The 19722-nt window shown below is 45.9% G+C and overlaps 1 protein-coding gene across 6 annotated transcripts in view; it reads right to left on the reverse strand.

Annotated features, from left to right (window-relative positions):
* The window catches only part of KIF13A (kinesin family member 13A), a 758668-nt gene that overhangs the window by 85436 nt on the left and 653510 nt on the right, over positions 1–19722 (reverse strand). For all 6 annotated transcript variants that reach the window (XM_085607091.1, XM_085607090.1, XM_085607089.1 and 3 more), the window contains 3 exons: positions 19191–19246; positions 2864–2988; positions 1140–1316 (listed from right to left, as the gene is read on the reverse strand). In XM_085607091.1, the coding sequence (XP_085463217.1) occupies positions 1140–1316; positions 2864–2988; positions 19191–19246 (358 nt within the window). The remainder of the gene's footprint in view (positions 1–1139; positions 1317–2863; positions 2989–19190; positions 19247–19722) is intronic.

Raw genomic sequence — 19722 nt, forward strand, 5'->3', positions numbered from 1 at the left:
CAACTGAATAGTCTTCATCTGGGGCAATTTAGATTCAATGCTCTATTAATACTTAATTCTAACTAAGTCTCATCACTGGAGCGCACTTTGAAGGTCGCTCAGAGTAGGAAGTGTTCATAAATATGTTCCCAGTAGGAAATCACTATCCCGTGATCTTTGTAGCTTTAAATCTAAAAGTCAGCTGCTCCTGGGCTCAGGTGTACCACACTGAAGTCCACCACAAAAGTACTCAATTCATAAAATGTGTAAAATACATCAGAATAACTTACATATGGTGTAGGGGAAAAACTCTTCTTGTAGACATTGTAACAAAGAGGAAACTATAAATATGTGTTTCATAGAAAACAGCCTAGCAGACAGACCAGAAACAAAAGCATCAGGACTTAACATTGGATCCTAAAGGGATTTTCTGTTCATTCTCGCAGAAATTTCTTAGACAACTCTTAACATTTGACAATAATGCTGTTTTAAAAGCATTCAAGTTGAATATCAACATGACAGCAACATTATATAAAATTAAAACCATAACAAATCTCTTTAGAAGTAAAATAAGAAGTAAAAAGATGCTACTACATAAATGCAATCTGTAGATTTATTTATGCACATTTCACTTAACACTTTGAATTCAAAGTTTGTTTTTCCAAATTATCTTGTTTTTTCTTCTTTTTTCTTTGGAAACTACTTAGTACTTCAATATGAGTTCAGAGAATGGTAGAAATGTGAAAACAGAAATGTACAGTCAGAATTAAATCTATATAAAAAAAATAAAGAACATATGGAGGGAACACTCTGTTGTACAACTGATCTTTCAGCAAATACCAAGTAAATATAATGGTATAAATATAAATTCATAATATAGCCACTGCAACCACAATGGAGAATCACTTCCCACCACAATAGCTGAAGTCACACTTACACAATCTTTTCACTTTTGATAATGATTAACCAAAATCCGATTAGTCACAGGAATGCTCTTATTTTTATATTTTGAGCGCCCTATGCCTCTACCCCCGGCATCTGTAGTCTCGGAGGAAAATTTAAAATTCACTTCTGAGCAAGTGGTGTGTTATATCACCCTAACAACTAACTGATAAATTCAGTGGCACAGTGGAGTTAATGCCTATTTATTCTACAGTTACCTGTTTGTTGTAAACATTGACTGCAATCCTTTTACGAAGCACCAACTCCATAGCAGCAGGATGGCTCAGTTGTACAGTCGCCTTTACAATCAGATAGACCCTCTCATTCTGTTGTGTAACCCTGTTTAAGTGCACTGAATCGTGAATTGCTGAATCCCATGAAGCAATAGCACAAACCTATTGGGAGAGACAAAAAGGAAATAAAACACTAAAGAATGAGAATTATATCTATTTTTGTGATTTTATATAGAATAAAGGTGAAACCTTTGATGTTATCAAATAAGATATCAATGCAAGAAGATTCCTGTCACCGGAAGTGATTGCTATTGCAGATGTATCACAGTATCAATAGTCGACAAACATTTTCATACACTCAGAATTAGTAAAATACAAGTACATCAATTACCCTACACTAGATCAGGGGTCTAAAGAAAAGTAACACAATAAGGCATATTGCAAAATCAAGAACAACCAGCTGGTTCATCAAGTACCATCCCAAGAAATACAATGCTAATACTATTCTCCCCCCCTCCCTTCTAAGTCTTCTGCAGGGTTTTCAACCTCAGGCACAACTTGAGCATTATACACAGTAACAATTAATGTTGAAGGAAGTAAACAAAGGCTTACTCAGATAATAAACTTTCTGACACTTAACACTGTGTTTCATAACAACAAGGTCTACTAGCTAAAATACAGCTTGTGGACAAAGAAATTCATGCTAGGGACCAAAAAAAGGGAGCTTGGATAGTTCCACAGTGACTGGCTTTATCTGAATGCAACAGATTATTTCCTACTGACACACTGAAATGAAAGATATAGTTACGCATAGTCCAGCCCATTAACATACACCCTGAATTTAAATATTGCCCCAATAACACAACGTTCTAAGACCCAGAAAGGGCCCAATGAATGAATTTGCCATTGCCAATCCCCTTTGCAGAGCAACATGTTTGATCCCACTGACTAGCAAAGAGCAATGTGCATGCACCACACCACACAGCTCTACCAAGAGACCAGCAGAACTGTGAGATATTAAATTAAGATGCATTAAAGCGAGGAGAGCTTCTTCGGGACTACCATTTGAAGTTTCTATAATGGTCTGCAATAACAGGAACATTCTTTATTACAAAAGCAATTTTAAAACAGACTCGAATATGATGCTGTACAGGAACTTTAGGGACAGCAGAGATCCCCTCTACTTCTGTACCAGATGTTTAAGCAGCCAAAAGAAAAGCTATTATGCCCTCTTCCTGCTTTCCATACAATCAGCTGCAATCCTTTTGCAGCATAATTCAATGTAAGGTGTAAGCTGTTTAAATGATAACAGAGAGAATATATTGTATATAATTTAAAAAAAGCATAATGTAAATTAATACATGAGGAACTGCAACTAAAATCATATCTTAAGGCTCACAGAAATAATGACAGTGCCACTGGTCACACAGAAATCCCATACAATATGTCAGAAATGTTCCTGTGAGACCGCAATCGTTGTGGAGTAAAACTGCTGAGAAGAATATATGAGAGAAAAATGTGGAAGCAGAGTATGTGGTAGCACAATTAAATCATTAGCCTAAACTAATAAAGTATCCTGGAATAAATTGAAATCCACTGTTCAACACTAACCAGTGATTTATAATATGCATGTGACTGAAAGCGAACTTGTTACCTCATACAGGACATCCCAAAATGTAACGTAAAGTGAATTATATGTATTACCTTACCTCATCATCACTGTGCTTTATGATTGGCAGGTAGTAGAACTGGCTTCCATGCTCCTTTGGTAGAATCGAGTTGACACCTGATGCATGAGGACCCACTAGTTGTTCGTTGGCACTGAGGTCATCCGCTATAGTAATTCAGTGATAATAAGAATAGAATGTGCATTAAAATCTGAATACATATAAACCTTTTAGTCACAAACAATACGATCACTGAGTACATTGTAAAATAAAGCACAATGCTTTTGCACACTACAAAGAGTTATTTTCAAATATTCTGAGACTGTCAGAACAGAAAATTACATATCTTTACTAACAATATTTTTGATGGGTTCATAATATTCCTGCAGACTCCAAACATTTAAAATATTCTCCAGGCACCAAAGTTAATCTGGAAACTTTTTTCATCAGCAATAGATCTCCAGAGCCACCACATTGTGCCCTGGCTTCAGCTGTAAATCTGCCAATCAGATGTGACGATATTGGGAGACCATTAGGTACCAGCCTGTTTGCTGGCATCAGCTCCTGGTACTTTTTCCAAGGCACATCAATGCAATCAGAGAAGAAGCGAGAGCGCATCAACAAAAGCAATAATTACAGCACAGTACAGAACACTAGCTCTTAGGGGAGGAGGAAGAGCAGTAGGGAATCTGTGGGAAGATGAGCTATCAAGCAAAACTATTGTTATAGAATAAAAGTAACTTTTTCGTCTGATGGATAAATCTTGCTGCAGTTTCCTGGCCTTGCAAATGTGTCCCAAAGCAATACCCCCTACAAGGTGGGATTGAGTAGTGCTGATTACCCAAGGAAATCATGCAACACAACTCCTGCAAAGTAAACTTCACTGTGAACCTTGGCAAAAGTATATATGCAAGACCACTTGGCCACCCAGCAAATGTTAGCCACTGGAACAACCGTGGTAAAAGTAGTAAAAGCTGCCATGGTCATCGTGGAGTGTGCACAAATGCTACCGGAGAAGTTTTTTGGCCCGGCCACAACAGATCTAGATACAGAGGATGATCTAACACAAAATTGTTCTTTTGGTCACCACCTTGCCACTTTCTTTGGGTTTAACAAAGTCCACAAAGAGCTGGATATTTATGATGTCCTGTTAACGGTTGTTGAAATAACTGGATACAGCATACTTGGCGTCAAGTCTATGCAGGTGCTTCTCTGCTTTGGTAGGATACGGTCAGAAAAGAAAGATGATGTACTAACCCATGTAAAAAACATATATCACTTTTGGAAGAAAAGGTATAGAAAGTTTCAAGTTATCCATGAAAAATACTGTAAATGGCGGTCAAAGCGAATGAGCATGAAGTTTATTGCACCTAAGGGCTGAAGTTATTGCCTGTCTTTAATCTTTAAGGTGAGAAGGCAACAGGGGCAACTGTGGTTCAGTTCTGAAGGGGATGCCTTTGGAAAAGTCAACACAGAGTTAGAATCCACTAAAGAATAATAAACAAACTGGGAGGAAACAAGTAAAGAAAATCTTTCAGAAAAAAACTGACCGACTCACACAAAAAGGCTGACCTGGAAGGCACATGAAGGTGGATAGGGCAGTCAGATAAGCTAACAGAAGCCGCTCCTAGACCCTGCTGGGCAAGGGGCTGTGTGAAACATAGAACATCGGAATAGAAGGGCTGTAGCCTTACGACTCGCACCACTAAACACATTTGTTCTACTGTCCTGCATAAATGGACTTTGTAATTGGCAACTTGTCAGTAAGAGGACGTTTGTGACTTCAGATGACAAAATGACTGGAGCTGGCACTGCTCAATATCCACATATGCAGCCACACGTTTTGTTGATTGATGCCCCGAATATCCTGCTCCAAAAGCAGGTCCACATACTATGGGAGAGGAGGACAAATACTGAGCGCCAACAGATCAGCATACCAAACCCTCCTAGGCCAATCTGCAGTGCTCAGAATTAGCTGCGCTTGATCTTTTTGCATCTTACAGAACCTTTCAAAGATCCAGAATTGTAGGATATGTGTAGCAGGCCCTGTGATCAAGTAATTCTAAAAGCTTACCCCAGGGAACCATAAGACAGAACCTTTATAGCACGAAACCAAAGACATTTACTGCTGCGTGCCATGGTTTATCTTCCAACCCTGGTCCTCCAAGGAGAAGTGATACAGACAATCTGCACTCACATTGAGGGAACCTATTTATCATTACTTATTTACAAGGTGTGTCATAATAGGTTCCCTGATGCTGAGCCCACTGCTATAGGCTAATCACCTTCCAGTACAGGAATCCTGACTCCACAACGGCCTGTCTGATGAGACAGTGGAAGGTGATGGTGTTGACATGCAGAATTTGAATGGATTTCACTAAGGCTGAAGAGATGAAGGCTTTTATGGCAAGGAGAACTGCCTGCAGATGTATTACATTATATGCAGGTGCTGCTCCAGCCAAGCCCAGCGAGGAAGAGTTGCCTGTGCATGTGGAATGTTGAAGGCAGGACTAACCAGTAGATTGGAATGGCACATCCATCAGTGCATAGGTAGGCTGACTGGAAGATCTGCAGCTGAGCAGAGAGACTACCTTGGATTTGTAGCCACTGCTGTCTCAAGCACAAGTGAAGGGCTCTAGTCAGCTATCTGGCATGTGGCACCAAGAGGATGCACAAGGTCATTAAACCCAGCATGAGTAGGATGGTCATATTCAGGATCCATGTCGGAGTCAGATGTGTATTGACATTTCTCAGGGAAGGGAGAAAAGCCTTCATGCTGGTCTTGTACTTCTTCCATATAAAAGATCAGACTCTGCATGGGACGAAGATGACATTTATGGACTGATCATGAAGTCCAAGTTGTGGAGGAGGGTCATAGTGCACTGAAGATGTTCCTTGACCATTGCCGGATACCCTGCTTTTACCAACCAGTCATCAAAGTACGAAAATGCATTGCCTCCTGTGCTCCATAATGAAGCCCCCACAACTTCCAGCACTTTTGTGAAAACCTGTGGTGCGGTCATCAGCCAAAATGGTAGCACCATGACCTAACAGAACTGGGACCCCACAGTGGACTAGCGACCTTCGGATCAACTCTTCCAACTTCTGGACCATGATCAAGATCGACCCTACGACATGGACTGGCCGCAACATGGAATCTTCCGATGCTTGGTGATGTATAGCCTCACCTTGTTGTCTCATATGGCATTCAGAGTCACAGATTCATAGATGTGCTGTCCTGTCACAGCAGCAGTTGCGGCTGCCAGCAATTAGAACCAGTAGGGCAGCGAGGGTACGGGGGTGGCAGAGGAGAGAGTGAAGAATGAAAAAAAAGAAAAGGCCAGGTACCTGCCGCTCCTCTCTGCTCCCGCTGCCAGCTGCCTTGTTCCTCCTGCTCCTCGTGTCTCAGGAGCCGGAAGGGGATGGTTCCTCAGGGCACAGGCTCCCAACCCAATCCAGATGCTGCTCTCACATGAGAGCAGCACCAGGTTTGGTCTGAGCTGCCTCGTTTGCTGCTCAGATGGTGCCTAGGAGCCTGTTGGGGTTCTCCCACTCAGTTGTACAATAAAGCCACGTTGGAGAAAGGCAAGTGTGCATAAGTGTTTGGCTAGCCTAGGACGGTTGGCCAAACATACATGCGCACTTATAAGTGCACAGTACTCCTCCCTGCACTGGCCCGGCCCGCCCCTTCTGTCGGACGTAATTAACTCCGTCAGAGATCAATAAAACGATAATAACGTGTTAATATCATTTTATTAATCATCTTCTAGCAGTGCTGGCAGTGGGGCGACGCTCCTTGCCATTACGGAGGAGCTGCCCCTGCACAGCAGGCCTTAGGGTTGTGGGCCAAACTCAGGCACCACGAGCAAACCTGAGAGAGATCTGTGAGAGCCCCAACAAGGTTTAAACTCCGCAGTTTTGGGAGGTGACATTTCCCTTGAACACTTTTTAATTTGAGGTAAACGGGTCTCTTGAGAGACGAGAGGTAGCACCATATCCGCATGTGGTGGCATGGAAAGAAAGAAACTGACGACAGGGATCACGAATGGCGCCTATAAGGGCCCTGCATGTCATTTCCTGTACAGAAAAGCTGCAGTGTGGAGAAGCACAGCGCCACCTACAGAGGCACTGCTAAAAAGTTTTCAGATCCAGTTTGATGCCTGGGAAATATTCAAAATGTGAAGAATCCGTGGTTAGAAGCCTCTATCAGAAATCTATGCTACTCTACTTCTGGGGTCCTCACCCCCAAGGGACACAGAGGCCTCTCTAGAGACACCTGTTCTTGAATGATGGGGTGGCAGAGATAACCCTCCTTCACGTGGGCTCCCCCTTGCAAGCGGGAGTTCTTTTGAGCCAGCCACCTGGGGAATCCAACCTGGGGAATTGGATCCATAATGTTTGAATTGTGCTCACTGAGGTGAAATTTCAGTGGTCGTGATGGTGTTTGGTTACATAATTGCTGGTTACTGCTTTGTGGAGTGCTTCAGACATCTGTGTAATATACCAATATGGCTCAAAGGTTACTGTTCCCGATAGACTTATGGCTTATTTAATTTGTCTGTAGTGCCAAACAGTGGAATTGTCTATTATTGTCATCTTTTGTACATAATCTCCAAAATCTGCTACTTCCCAGCAGTTCTTAATGTACACAAAACTATGTGCAGGTGCCCAAAATGTTCTTAGGGAACCACCACCAGCATATCAGAAATTGTGAGTCTGCCGAATACCAAGTCTGCATAGTATTGATTTCCCCTAATTTTCTTTCTTCTGCCACCAGCACTAAATAGCTCAAGATCACTTTTGCACATATGTTTCCAACCCTTCTTTCATTTTTGGTCACTGGTTTCTTTACACATTATTTTTCCTTTTCAAGCCTTTTCCCTGTCTCATGGTTAAAAGTCTGAAGTCAGTCGTCAAAGATAGGGGAAGGCAGGAACACCTGACCTCTGAAGGTGGACTGCAACCACCGCCATCACTTACGTGTACCCCTGAGGAGCAAAAGGGAGCACAATAAATTGAAAAATGCTCCTGCCCCACCATGCACCGCAGATAGCGCCCGCAGCCCTGCAGGACGGAGATGTGAAAATAAGCGTCCTGCAGGTTCAGTGCTACCTTTTTGTATCCAGAGTGTGAGAGCAGACAATCCTAGGCCAAGGTAAGCATTTTGAATTCGTCCTTCCACAGGAAGGCATTGAGAGGGCAAATATCTAACATAGGATGAAGGCTTCCGTCATTCTTTGGCACGAGAAAGTAGTAGGAACATCAACTGTGACCCTCTCTATGGCTCCTTTGGCCAAAAGAGCCAAAACCTCTGGCTGCAAAAGGGACAGATGGCTCTCTGTCAACCATTATGAAGAGGATGGAAGGTGTATCGGTGATTTGAGAGATGGTAGTGATAGTGTGAAGCCCGATAGACTATCTAACATCCAAGTGTCCAAACTTATGGAACGTTATGGCTTGCCATCTTGGCAGAAAGTACTGAATCCTGTCACTGATGAGGTGGCTGTGTGTCGGTAAAGACCCACTAAAGGCTTGGGGGCTGCGGCAGCGCTGCCCCTGTTGCCTATGTCTGTCAGCACCATAGCCGCTGCCCCTGCCCCAAAAGAACTCAGGGGGTTGTTGCGCAGGTTGCAGTTGCTGATGATATGAAAAACACCTCCCAAGAGCCATGTCAACCTTCTCTCCAAAAAGAATGAGACTCATCTAATTGCATGTTGTGAGAAAGTGGCTCTGTATATACTGTTCCCTAATAGGTACAGGGTGTACAGAGTCCACAGTCCCCCAGAGGCTGATAGAGGTCAAAGTTAGGTATGACCTTACTCTCAAAACTGGTAGCTTGGTCGAGCAGTAAGGCAGTACCAGAGGACAGTGTAAAGCATTTATTGTACACACTCAGTCAGCAAATGGTTTCACACACTCAATAACTGAACTCTATGCCAATGGTTTATATATATAAAATATATGCTTGTTTTATTTTTAGAACCACAAAGGGGGAAAAAATATACTTTCTCAGAATGAGAGGTTGAATATAAATACTTTTGTCTTAAGCAATAAATTTGTGTAAACAGTCACAGTTGGTTGCAATAAACAATCCTATTTCCTAAACATAACAATGCATTGAGCTCAATGGTAAATTCAGGTTATTTGTAATAAATTACTTTTCAGATTACTTTTGGAATTCCAGGTCTGGCTCCTAGATCCAGCCTTGGGTCAGTATTCAGAATCAAGTGATGAAAGTCGACTTAATAACTGTAATGATTTTTAAATAATATTTAGCTATTTCAAAAGTTAGCACTTAGAAAATATTTCAAAGAAAACATTCAATGGATCTCTATGGCAAGAAATTCAATTTGCAGGTAGAGTACTTTATCGTTACTTTAGTAATCCAGGACTGGGTACCTAGACCCAGGACTGGTGTCCTTATCAAAAACAGGTAAGTAATTTAGTTTGCAGAAATGGTACGATTTTAAAAGAATATTTCAAATTTGCAAAAATAGACACTTAGAAGAAATTTCACAGAAAAGCAGACAATGGTTTCCTATGGGAGAAAAATGAGTTAGAGGTAAGTATAGTTGTGAGTACTTTTCAGGGTCAGGGCTGGGCACCAAGATCCAGCACTGGGAGCTCACCCAGGAACAGGTGAGTAAATTCGTTTTTGTCACTTGGCTGATTTTTGGTGAATTTTTACAGTTTTGAAAAGTTCACACTTAGAAGATTTTTGAAGAAAAAGCCAGTCAATGTTACCCTATGAGGAAAATGAAGTTAGCGGTTTAAGGGTAAGTACTCGACTGGCAGAGTTGAGATTCCGGGCATAGACTCAGGGGTCCCCCAGTGTCAGGTAGGTACAGTTGGTTCACCCTCAGCGGTTTCAGGACGGCCGGGTGCAGAGTGAGTTAGGCCCAATGTTATCCTATGAGGGATAGGGGGGCCTTGGTTGGTGGCTGCTGTCTGGCAAGCCACGCGGCTGTGGGAGCTGGGCTCCTGGTCACTTACTCAGGGCAAGTGGGGAAGTAAGTTAGTGTAGAGAGTGCACTGCCAGGGCCACTCGGGCGGCTGGGTGCAGGGTGCTTTTGAGCCTTCGGGCGCTCAATGGAAATCAATGGGAATGTTCCGGTTTGGAAAAAGGCTGCAGGCTCGGGGACGAGGATGTTTCCGGTGCCACCACCACTTCGAGGGGTAAGTTGGGTAGTTGTAGGTTAGGTGGGTACCCCGGGATTGGGCACAGGGGGCCGCAGGGCGCCGGGTGCAGGGGTGCCTTTTGACGTCGGGAATCTTACCCTCTGGTTGATCGCGGTTGGGGTGGCACTCGGTTCTGAGGCTGCAGGCTTCGTCCGGGATGTCGAGGGGGGTCCCTGGGTGCCGGACTCGGGGTCACAGTCGCCGTGGGGTCGTCCTCAGGGTCTTTGTCCACTCCGGCACTGGCCAGGCTTGGCTGGTGCAGAGTGTGTTGGGTCCGCGGTTCCGGGCTGCTGCCAGGAGTTAGGAATAGGTTTCTCGAGTAGAGCCTCTACTCATGGGAGTCCCAGGGGCTTAGAGCCAAAAGGTAGCCAGGTCCTCCGGGGTTGGTGAGGTTGCTGGCCACGGGAGATGCCGCGCTGGTGCAGGTTCGAGAGTCGACAGGCCGGTAGGGCTGGGGCCAAAGCAGTTGGTGTCTTCTTCTCTTTTTAGCAGCTGCAGGGCAGGTCCTTGGTCTTCTTGCTCTTCTTGTAGTTTTCTATCTGGAATCTGAGGAAGGAAGGTTCAGGGTGCCCCTAAATACTAGATTTAGGGGCGTTACAGGTAGGTGAAGGCCAGGGACCAATGGGTCCTTGTCCTGGGGTGGGTACACCCCCTATCCTGCCTCTCTCCTGTGGGAGGGGGGCAGTAGCCTAATCCTGATAGGGTAGGGCCTCCCATCTTCAAGATGGCGAGAACCCGGAGATGTGCTTCACCTCGCCTCCCCCACCTGAGGGGTGGGGTGGGCAGGCTGGCACATCCCCTGTCCTTGTATGGGGTTTCCGGCCAAGCTTCCCGCCAGAGTGGGGGGTTGCAGTGGCCTGGGGAAACTCCAAATGGCGGCCTGCCTTTGAAGCTTCCCTTTGCTCATCCTGGGGGAGGAGATTTCTCACCTCACCCAGGATGTGCATTGTTGCAGGCCCGGGAGAGCAGGGGCTCTCCCACCCAGGGGTCCAGCAACGTGTCTGCTGTGTGGCAGCCTGGGCAGCCTCAGAGCAGACGTGGATTGTAAGTTAGCTGTAAGGGGGCATCTCTAAGATGCCCTCTGGGGTGCTTAGTACATTAAATCCTACACTGGCATCAGTGTGGGTTCAATGTGCTGAGAAGTTTGATACCAAACTTCCCAGGCTTTAGTGTTGCCACTATGGTGTTGTGGAGCTCGTGTTTGACAAGCTCTCAGCACCATGTACTCTTAAATGACAGCACTGCACTTACAGTGCCCAGGAATGGACCCGGGTACTGTAGGGGCACAGGGCTCCTGCTCCTGTGCCCACACCATAGGCGTAATGCACCCAGCTAGAGGGGTGGCCGACATATGCCTTGGCAGTGTAGGTGATGGGCATGGTACACAGTGATGTGTGCCATGTCGACTCTTTGTTTTGTCCTGCACCCAGACACTCAGCCTGCAAGGGCAGTGTGTGTGTAAGGGTACAGGGCCTCTGAGGGTGGCACAATGAGTGCTGCAGCCCTTAGAGGCCTTCCCTGGCCACAGGGGCCTGGGTACCTAGGTACCATTTACTAGGGGCTGACATGTGGCTAGGGTTTGCCAATTTGGAGTTTGTGTGGTTTAAGGAAGGAACATAGGCCCTGGGCACCTGATTGGCAGGAACCCAGGGTACACTCAATCGAAAGACATTCAGCAATTTAGCAAAAAGTGGGGGCATACCATGCAAGAAAGATGGCACTTTCTCACACAACCCCCCCCAAACGAAAGGTGATGAGACTAACCTTGTCCTATGGAGTCTTCATTGTCTATGTGGAAGAACCTGGAAAGTCCATCTGCATTGGCATGGGCAGTCCCTGGTCTGTGTTCCACTTCAAAGTCCATTCCCTGTAGGGAGATGGACCACCTCAGTAGTTTTGGATTTTCCCCTTTCATCTGCATTAGCCATCTGAGAGGTCTGTAGTCAGTTTGAACTAGGAAGTGAGTGCCAAACAAGTATGGCCTCAGCTTCTTCAGGGACCAAACCACAGCAAAGGCCTCCCTCTCAATGGCACTCCAACGCTGCTCTCTAGGGAGTAGCCTTCTGCTTATAAAAGCAACAGGTTGGTCTTGGCCTTCATCATTGGTCTGGGATAGGACCGCTCCTATCCCTAGCTCAGAGGCATCAGTCTGCACTATGAACTGCTTGGCATAATCTGGAGCTTTTAGAATTGGTGCTGAGCACATTGCTTCTTTTAGGGTGTCAAAAGCCTTTTGACAACTAACTGTCCAGTTAACTTTCTTGGGCATTTTCTTGGAGGTGAGTTCTGTGAGGGGGGTCACAATGGACCCATACCCCTTCACAAACCTCCTGTAGTACCCAGTCAAGCCAAGGAATGCCCTGACTTGGGTCTGGGTTGTTGGAGCTATCCAGTCCATGATGGCCTGGATTTTGGGTTGTAAGGGCTGTACCTGGCCTCCACCTACAAGGTGGCCCAAGTACACCACAATGCCCTGCCCTGTCTGGCATTTGGATGCCTTGATAGTGAGACCTGCACTCTGCAGAGCCTCTAAAACCTTCCCAAGGTGGATCAGGTGATCCTGCCAGGTGGAGCTAAAGACAGCAATATCATCAAGATAAGCTGCACTAAAGGACTCCAACCCAGCCAGGACATGGTTCACCAACCTCTGGAAGGTGGCAGGGGCATTCTTTAACCCAAAGGGCATCACAGTAAACTGATAATGCCCATCAGGGGTGGAGAATGCTGTCTTTTCTTTTGCTCCTGGGGCCATGCCAATCTGCCAGTACCCTGCAGTTAAGTCAAAGGTACTGAGGAATTGGGCGGCCCCTAATTTATCTATCAGTTCATCTGCTCTTGGGATAGGGTGAGCATCTGTCTTGGTGACAGAGTTGAGCCCTCTATAGTCCACACAGAACCTCATCTCTCTCTTTTCACCCTGTTGATGAGGTTTGGGGACCAGAACCACTGGGCTAGCCCAGGGGCTCTCTGAAGGCTCAATGACCCCTAACTCCAGCATCTTGCTGACCTCAGCTTTGATGCTTTCCTTGACTTGATCTGACTGTCGATAGATTTTGTTCTTGACAGGTGCACTGTCACCAGTGTCCACATCATGGGTACACCAGCTTGTCAGACCAGGGGTCAGGGAAAAGAGGCTAGCATATTGTTGCAAGACTTGCTTGCAGTCAGTCTGCTGTTGGGCAGAGAGGGCGTCTGAAAAAATCACACCATCTACTGACCCATCTTTTGGGCTGTAGGATAGGAGGTCAGGGAGTGGCTCACTCTCTACTTCGTGTTCTTCATCAGTCACCATCAGCATGGTGATGTCAGCCCTATCATTGTAGAGTTTAAGGCGGTTCACATGGATGACCCTTTTGGGTGTCCTGCTAGTGCCCAGGTCAACTAGATAGGTGACCTCACTCTTTCTCTCTAGGATAGGGTAAGGGCCACTCCATTTGTCTTGGAGAGCCCTTGGTGCCACTGGCTCCAAAACCCACACCTGTTGCCCTGGTTGAAATTCAACCAGTGCAGCTTTTTGGTCATACCAGTGCTTCTGGAGCTCCTGGCTGGCCTCAAAGTTCTTGGATGCCTTTTCCATATACTCAGCCATTCTGGACCTTAGGCCAAGCACATAGTCCACTATGTCCTGTTTGGGTTCTTGGAGAGGCCTCTCCCAGCCCTCCTTTACAAGACACAGTGGTCCCCTTACAGGATGACCAAACAGAAGTTCAAAGGGTGAGAAACCTACTCCCTTCTGTGGCACTTCCCTGTAAGCGAAAAGCAAGCATGGTAACAGGACATCCCACCTCTGCCACCAATGTGAGAAAGTGGCTCTGTATATACTGTTCCCTAATAGGTACAGGGTGTACAGAGTCCACAGTCCCCCAGAGGCTGATAGAGGTCAAAGTTAGGTATGACCTTACTCTCAAAAGTGGTAGCTTGGTCGAGCAGTAAGGCAGTACCAGAGGACAGTGTAAAGCATTTATTGTACACACTCAGTCAGCAAATGGTTTCACACACTCAATAACTGAACTCTATGCCAATGTTTTATATATATAAAATATATGCTTGTTTTATTTTTAGAACCACAAAGGGGGAAAAAATATACTTTCTCAGAATGAGAGGTTGAATATAAATACTTTTGTCTTAAGCAATAAATTTGTGTAAACAGTCACAGTTGGTTGCAATAAACAATCCTATTTCCTAAACATAACAATGCATTGAGCTCAATGGTAAATTCAGGTTATTTGTAATAAATTACTTTTCAGATTACTTTTGGAATTCCAGGTCTGGCTCCTAGATCCAGCCTTGGGTCAGTATTCAGAATCAAGTGATGAAAGTTGACTTAATAACTGTAATGATTTTTAAATAATATTTAGCTATTTCAAAAGTTAGCACTTAGAAAATATTTCAAAGAAAACATTCAATGGATCTCTATGGCAAGAAATTCAAATTGCAGGTAGAGTACTTTATCGTTACTTTAGTAATCCAGGACTGGGTACCTAGACCCAGGACTGGTGTCCTTATCAAAAACAGGTAAGTAATTTCGTTTGCAGAAATGGTACGATTTTAAAAGAATATTTCAAATTTGCAAAAATAGACACTTAGAAGAAATTTCACAGAAAAGCAGATAATGGTTTCCTATGGGAGAAAAATGAGTTAGAGGTAAGTATAGTTGTGAGTACTTTTCAGGGTCAGGGCTGGGCACCAAGATCCAGCACTGGGAGCTCACCCAGGAACAGGTGAGTAAATTAGTTTTTGTCACTTGGCTGATTTTTGGTGAATTTTTACAGTTTTGAAAAGTTCACACTTAGAAGATTTTTGAAGAAAAAGCCAGTCAATGTTACCCTATGAGGAAAATGAAGTTAGCGGTTTAAGGGTAAGTACTCGACTGGCAGAGTTGAGATTCCGGGCATAGACTCAGGGGTCCCCCAGTGTCAGGTAGGTACAGTTGGTTCACCCTCAGCGGTTTCAGGACGGCCGGGTGCAGAGTGAGTTAGGCCCAATGTTATCCTATGAGGGATAGGGGGGCCTTGGTTGGTAGCTGCTGTCTGGCAAGCCACGCGGCTGTGGGAGCTGGGCTCCTGGTCACTTACTCAGGGCAAGTGGGGAAGTAAGTTAGTGTAGAGAGTGCACTGCCAGGGCCACTCGGGCGGCTGGGTGCAGGGTGCTTTTGAGCCTTCGGGCGCTCAATGGAAATCAATGGGAATGTTCCGGTTTGGAAAAAGGCTGCAGGCTCGGGGACGAGGATGTTTCCGGTGCCACCACCACTTCGAGGGGTAAGTTGGGTAGTTGTAGGTTAGGTGGGTACCCCGGGATTGGGCACAGGGGACCGCAGGGCGCCGGGTGCAGGGGTGCCTTTTGACGTCGGGAATCTTACCCTCTGGTTGATCGCGGTTGGGGTGGCACTCGGTTCTGAGGCTGCAGGCTTCGTCCGGGATGTCGAGGGGGGTCCCTGGGTGCCGGACTCGGGGTCACAGTCGCCGTGGGGTCGTCCTCAGGGTCTTTGTCCACTCCGGCACTGGCCAGGCTTGGCTGGTGCAGAGTGTGTTGGGTCCGCGGTTCCGGACTGCTGCCAGGAGTTAGGAATAGGTTTCTCGAGTAGAGCCTCTACTCATGGGAGTCCCAGGGGCTTAGAGCCAAAAGGTAGCCAGGTCCTCCGGGGTTGGTGAGGTTGCTGGCCACGGGAGATGCCGCGCTGGTGCAGGTTCGAGAGTCGACAGGCCGGTAGGGCTGGGGCCAAAGCAGTTGGTGGCTTCTTCTCTTTTTAGCAGCTGCAGGGCAGGTCCTTGGTCTTCTTGCTCTTCTTGTAGTTTTCTATCTGGAATCTGAGGAAGGAAGGTTCAGGGTGCCCCTAAATACTAGATTTAGGGGCGTTACAGGTAGGTGAAGGCCAGGGACCAATGGGTCCTTGTCCTGGGGTGGGTACACCCCCTATCCTGCCTCTCTCCTGTGGGAGGGGGGCAGTAGCCTAATCCTGATAGGGTAGGGCCTCCCATCTTCAAGATGGCGAGAGCCCGGAGATGTGCTTCACCTCGCCTCCCCCACCTGAGGGGTGGGGTGGGCAGGCTGGCACATCCCCTGTCCTTGTATGGGGTTTCCGGCCAAGCTTCCCGCCAGAGTGGGGGGTTGCAGTGGCCTAGGGAAACTCCAAATGGCGGCCTGCCTTTGAAGCTTCCCTTTGCTCATCCTGGGGGAGGAGATTTCTCACCTCACCCAGGATGTGCATTGTTGTAGGCCCGGGAGAGCAGGGGCTCTCCCACCCAGGGGTCCAGCAACGTGTCTGCTGTGTGGCAGCCTGGGCAGCCTCAGAGCAGACGTGGATTGTAAGTTAGCTGTAAGGGGGCATCTCTAAGCTGCCCTCTGGGGTGCTTAGTACATTAAATCCTACACTGGCATCAGTGTGGGTTCAATGTGCTGAGAAGTTTGATACCAAACTTCCCAGGCTTTAGTGTTGCCACTATGGTGCTGTGGAGCTCGTGTTTGACAAGCTCTCAACACCATGTACTCTTAAATGACAGCACTGCACTTACAGTGCCCAGGAATGGACCCGGGTACTGTAGGGGCACAGGGCTCCTGCTCCTGTGCCCACACCATAGGCGTAATGCACCCAGCTAGAGGGGTGGCCGACATATGCCTTGGCAGTGTAGGTGATGGGCATGGTACACAGTGATGTGTGCCATGTCGACTCTTTGTTTTGTCCTGCACCCAGACACTCAGCCTGCAAGGGCAGTGTGTGTGTAAGGGTACAGGGCCTCTGAGGGTGGCACAATGAGTGCTGCAGCCCTTAGAGGCCTTCCCTGGCCACAGGGCCCTGGGTACCTAGGTACCATTTACTAGGGGCTGACATGTGGCTAGGGTTTGCCAATTTGGAGTTTGTGTGGTTTAAGGAAGGAACATAGGCCCTGGGCACCTGATTGGCAGGAACCCAGGGTACACTCAATCGAAAGACATTCAGCAATTTAGCAAAAAGTGGGGGCATACCATGCAAGAAAGATGGCACTTTCTCACACATGTCCACCAAGCAAGCTTGGATATCACCTGAAAAACCAGTGGACTGCATCCAAGCGTGCCAACGAAGGCCGCACTGGTACCTATGGCCCTGCCCAGGAAATCTACTATGTCAAGCCCCCTCCCATAGACCGTAAACTTAGCTGCATTACAACCACCTTACATTGCCTGAGAGAGGATGGCACAAGCTTCCTCAGGAACAATGGGAAGAACTCAGAGAACCGAATCACCAGAGTGTGGGTATAGAGGCCCAGCGAAGCATCATAAACTGTAAGGCAAGACTGGTGGAAGAAAATGTCCACTTCTCAAACGCCTTCGATTCTCTTAGACTCTGTATCAGAAGGAGTAGAAGGGAATGCATTCGGCTTCACCTTTCAACGGACGCCTGCACTACATTGTCTCTCCGGTGTAGGGTGCTGGGTGAGGAAATCCACATCCCCAGGCGAAGAACGATGACATCGGATAATATGTAATTTGACCAGAGGCCCGACGAGGACTTGGCCCCGGTGACCTAGAGGGTGTCAGTGAGAACCTTAATATACAGATGTAGGGGCTCAGAACTAGTGTGACCAGGCTGAAGCACGTCAATATGTACGTCTTGACCCCCTGAGTGGGGAGCTAGAGATCAAGCACCTCTGCAGCCCTCTGCAACACCACTGCAAAATATGTACTTATATTGCTACATACAGTTATACATTGTGAGATTGTGTGCTGACCATTGACTCCATTTTGAATGTACAACATACTTTTGTGCTCTAGCATGGTTTCATGTAGTGCCTTCTTGAAGCTTCTGAGTGGGATGTTTTCATTTCTTCACAGCACAGAACAAACAGCCTTGCTAGAACATAATGTGTGGGATGTGCATTTAAAAGGGTGAGAGGGGAATGTACTTCTCTGTCACTCTTTCAGTGATGTGTTTCTAATACTTATTTTGTGTATATATGCTATAAGTTTCTTTGCTCTGTGTATATATTTCATATGTTTTCATGCTGCGTATACGTCCTCTTTATATTTGATTCTTTCATTTGACATCTGGAAAAGTCTTCCTTTTAGAGAGTGTTGTATTAATAAAACCCAAAGCAACATTTTGAAACTGCCTTTTGAAGGTTCATTTGCCTCATTTTGTGAGTGCTGAGTTTCTTTTCCAAATGTTTTTTCGTGCTTCATGAGTGCCTCATCTTGGGAGTGCTGAGTTTCTTATCCAAATGTTTATTCTTGCTTCACGAGTGGGTAAGTACCTTCTGATGCAGAACAGAGTTCTTCCCCAGGACTTCGACCAAAGCAGAGTCTTTCGATGTTTAGCGACGGAAAGCTTTGTCTCATGCTCACCGACGGCCTTCGGATGCATCAAGACAGTTGCTGCAGGCCTTAGAGTCATAGTTAGACTCCAGACACACTCTCATGGGGGTCTGTCACAGACATCTATTTGTGACATTTCCCACAAGGTGTAAACTCTGTTGATTTTGGATGGGGGAGGGACATTTATTTTGCACACTGGCAAAGACATTTCGAAAGGTTGGAAAGAACACAGTCACAAAGAGACCAGGGCTAGCTGCAGTTCATGTCTACTGGTACAGAAAGAAAGGAACTAAGGTCATCACGCATAGGTGACGCCTATATAGGGTCCCGCGCGTCTCCTCCAAAGTGGAACGATGTTGGCATGGAGTCACATGTCAACTTCTTAATGGCAGGTATGGTACAGCTTATGAATTTCTGGATACAGTCTGACTCTTGGGGAATATCTAAAAGGTGAGGAATGTGAGGTTAAAAGTCTCTATCAGAATCCTAAACTACTGCCGTTTTTGTCAACCCAAGGATACAGTCCATTGTGCAATTTCATGTTTTGACCAGTTCTTGAACAGTATTGTAGCAAAACCAGCTTTGCCCAAAACACTGAAATTCAGATTGGAGCTTAATACTCACATGAACAAACACCTCCTCAGCCACTGATAAGGACCATTCCAGATCTGCCACATTTTAAGTTCCACAGCAAAGAATAGTTTCACCTCACATCCCGACTGTACACACTGCACTTCATCATGAACTGTTCAGTTCCCCACACTTCGCCTAAATTACTTCATATTGCATTGCAAAATACTGCACTATGCGGTTCCATAGCTAGACTTCTACTACGTGTATACTTACATACATACACACGTTAAATAGCATTAGTAAAGATCTTACATTTATAACAGCTTACCATTCAGGTCAAGAAAAAGCACTGGGATGTGGGTTTCCATTCCACCAGGAGGACTCCTGAAATCAAGAACAAACATGATTAATAGTCAATAAAGCTGGAGAACATGGATCACATTACCAGACTAAATGTCACTATGCAGATCCCATAAAGGTGAGGTGTTTTTCTGTTATTTGTCCCTGCAAAGATATGGGTGGTGAAGAGTAGAACCCTGGAATATTTTGGAGCTTATAACATTTAGGATATAGGATTTGCATTGATTGAGAGGCTGAGGGTATCCTTGATTTTTGCTTCTCACTACCCCTAATGATTTATAAATGTAAAATGGGCAAATACTACTGCAATTCATCATTTAATATCAACTCAGATTTCAGTTTAGGATTTACTGTATTTAAAATATTCACAAACCTCTTTCTTGAGCTGATCCTGCAATCAAAAGCAACTTTTAGCACAGTGAACTCCCATCAGGTTTGAATATTTTCAAGTAATGCTTGAAAGATTGCATGTGTTCATGGTCCCTCCTTCACCCAAGCAT

The sequence above is a fragment of the Triturus cristatus genome, chromosome 5_2 (assembly GCF_964204655.1).
Source record: "Triturus cristatus chromosome 5_2, aTriCri1.1, whole genome shotgun sequence".
NCBI classification, from domain to species: domain Eukaryota; kingdom Metazoa; phylum Chordata; class Amphibia; order Caudata; family Salamandridae; genus Triturus; species Triturus cristatus.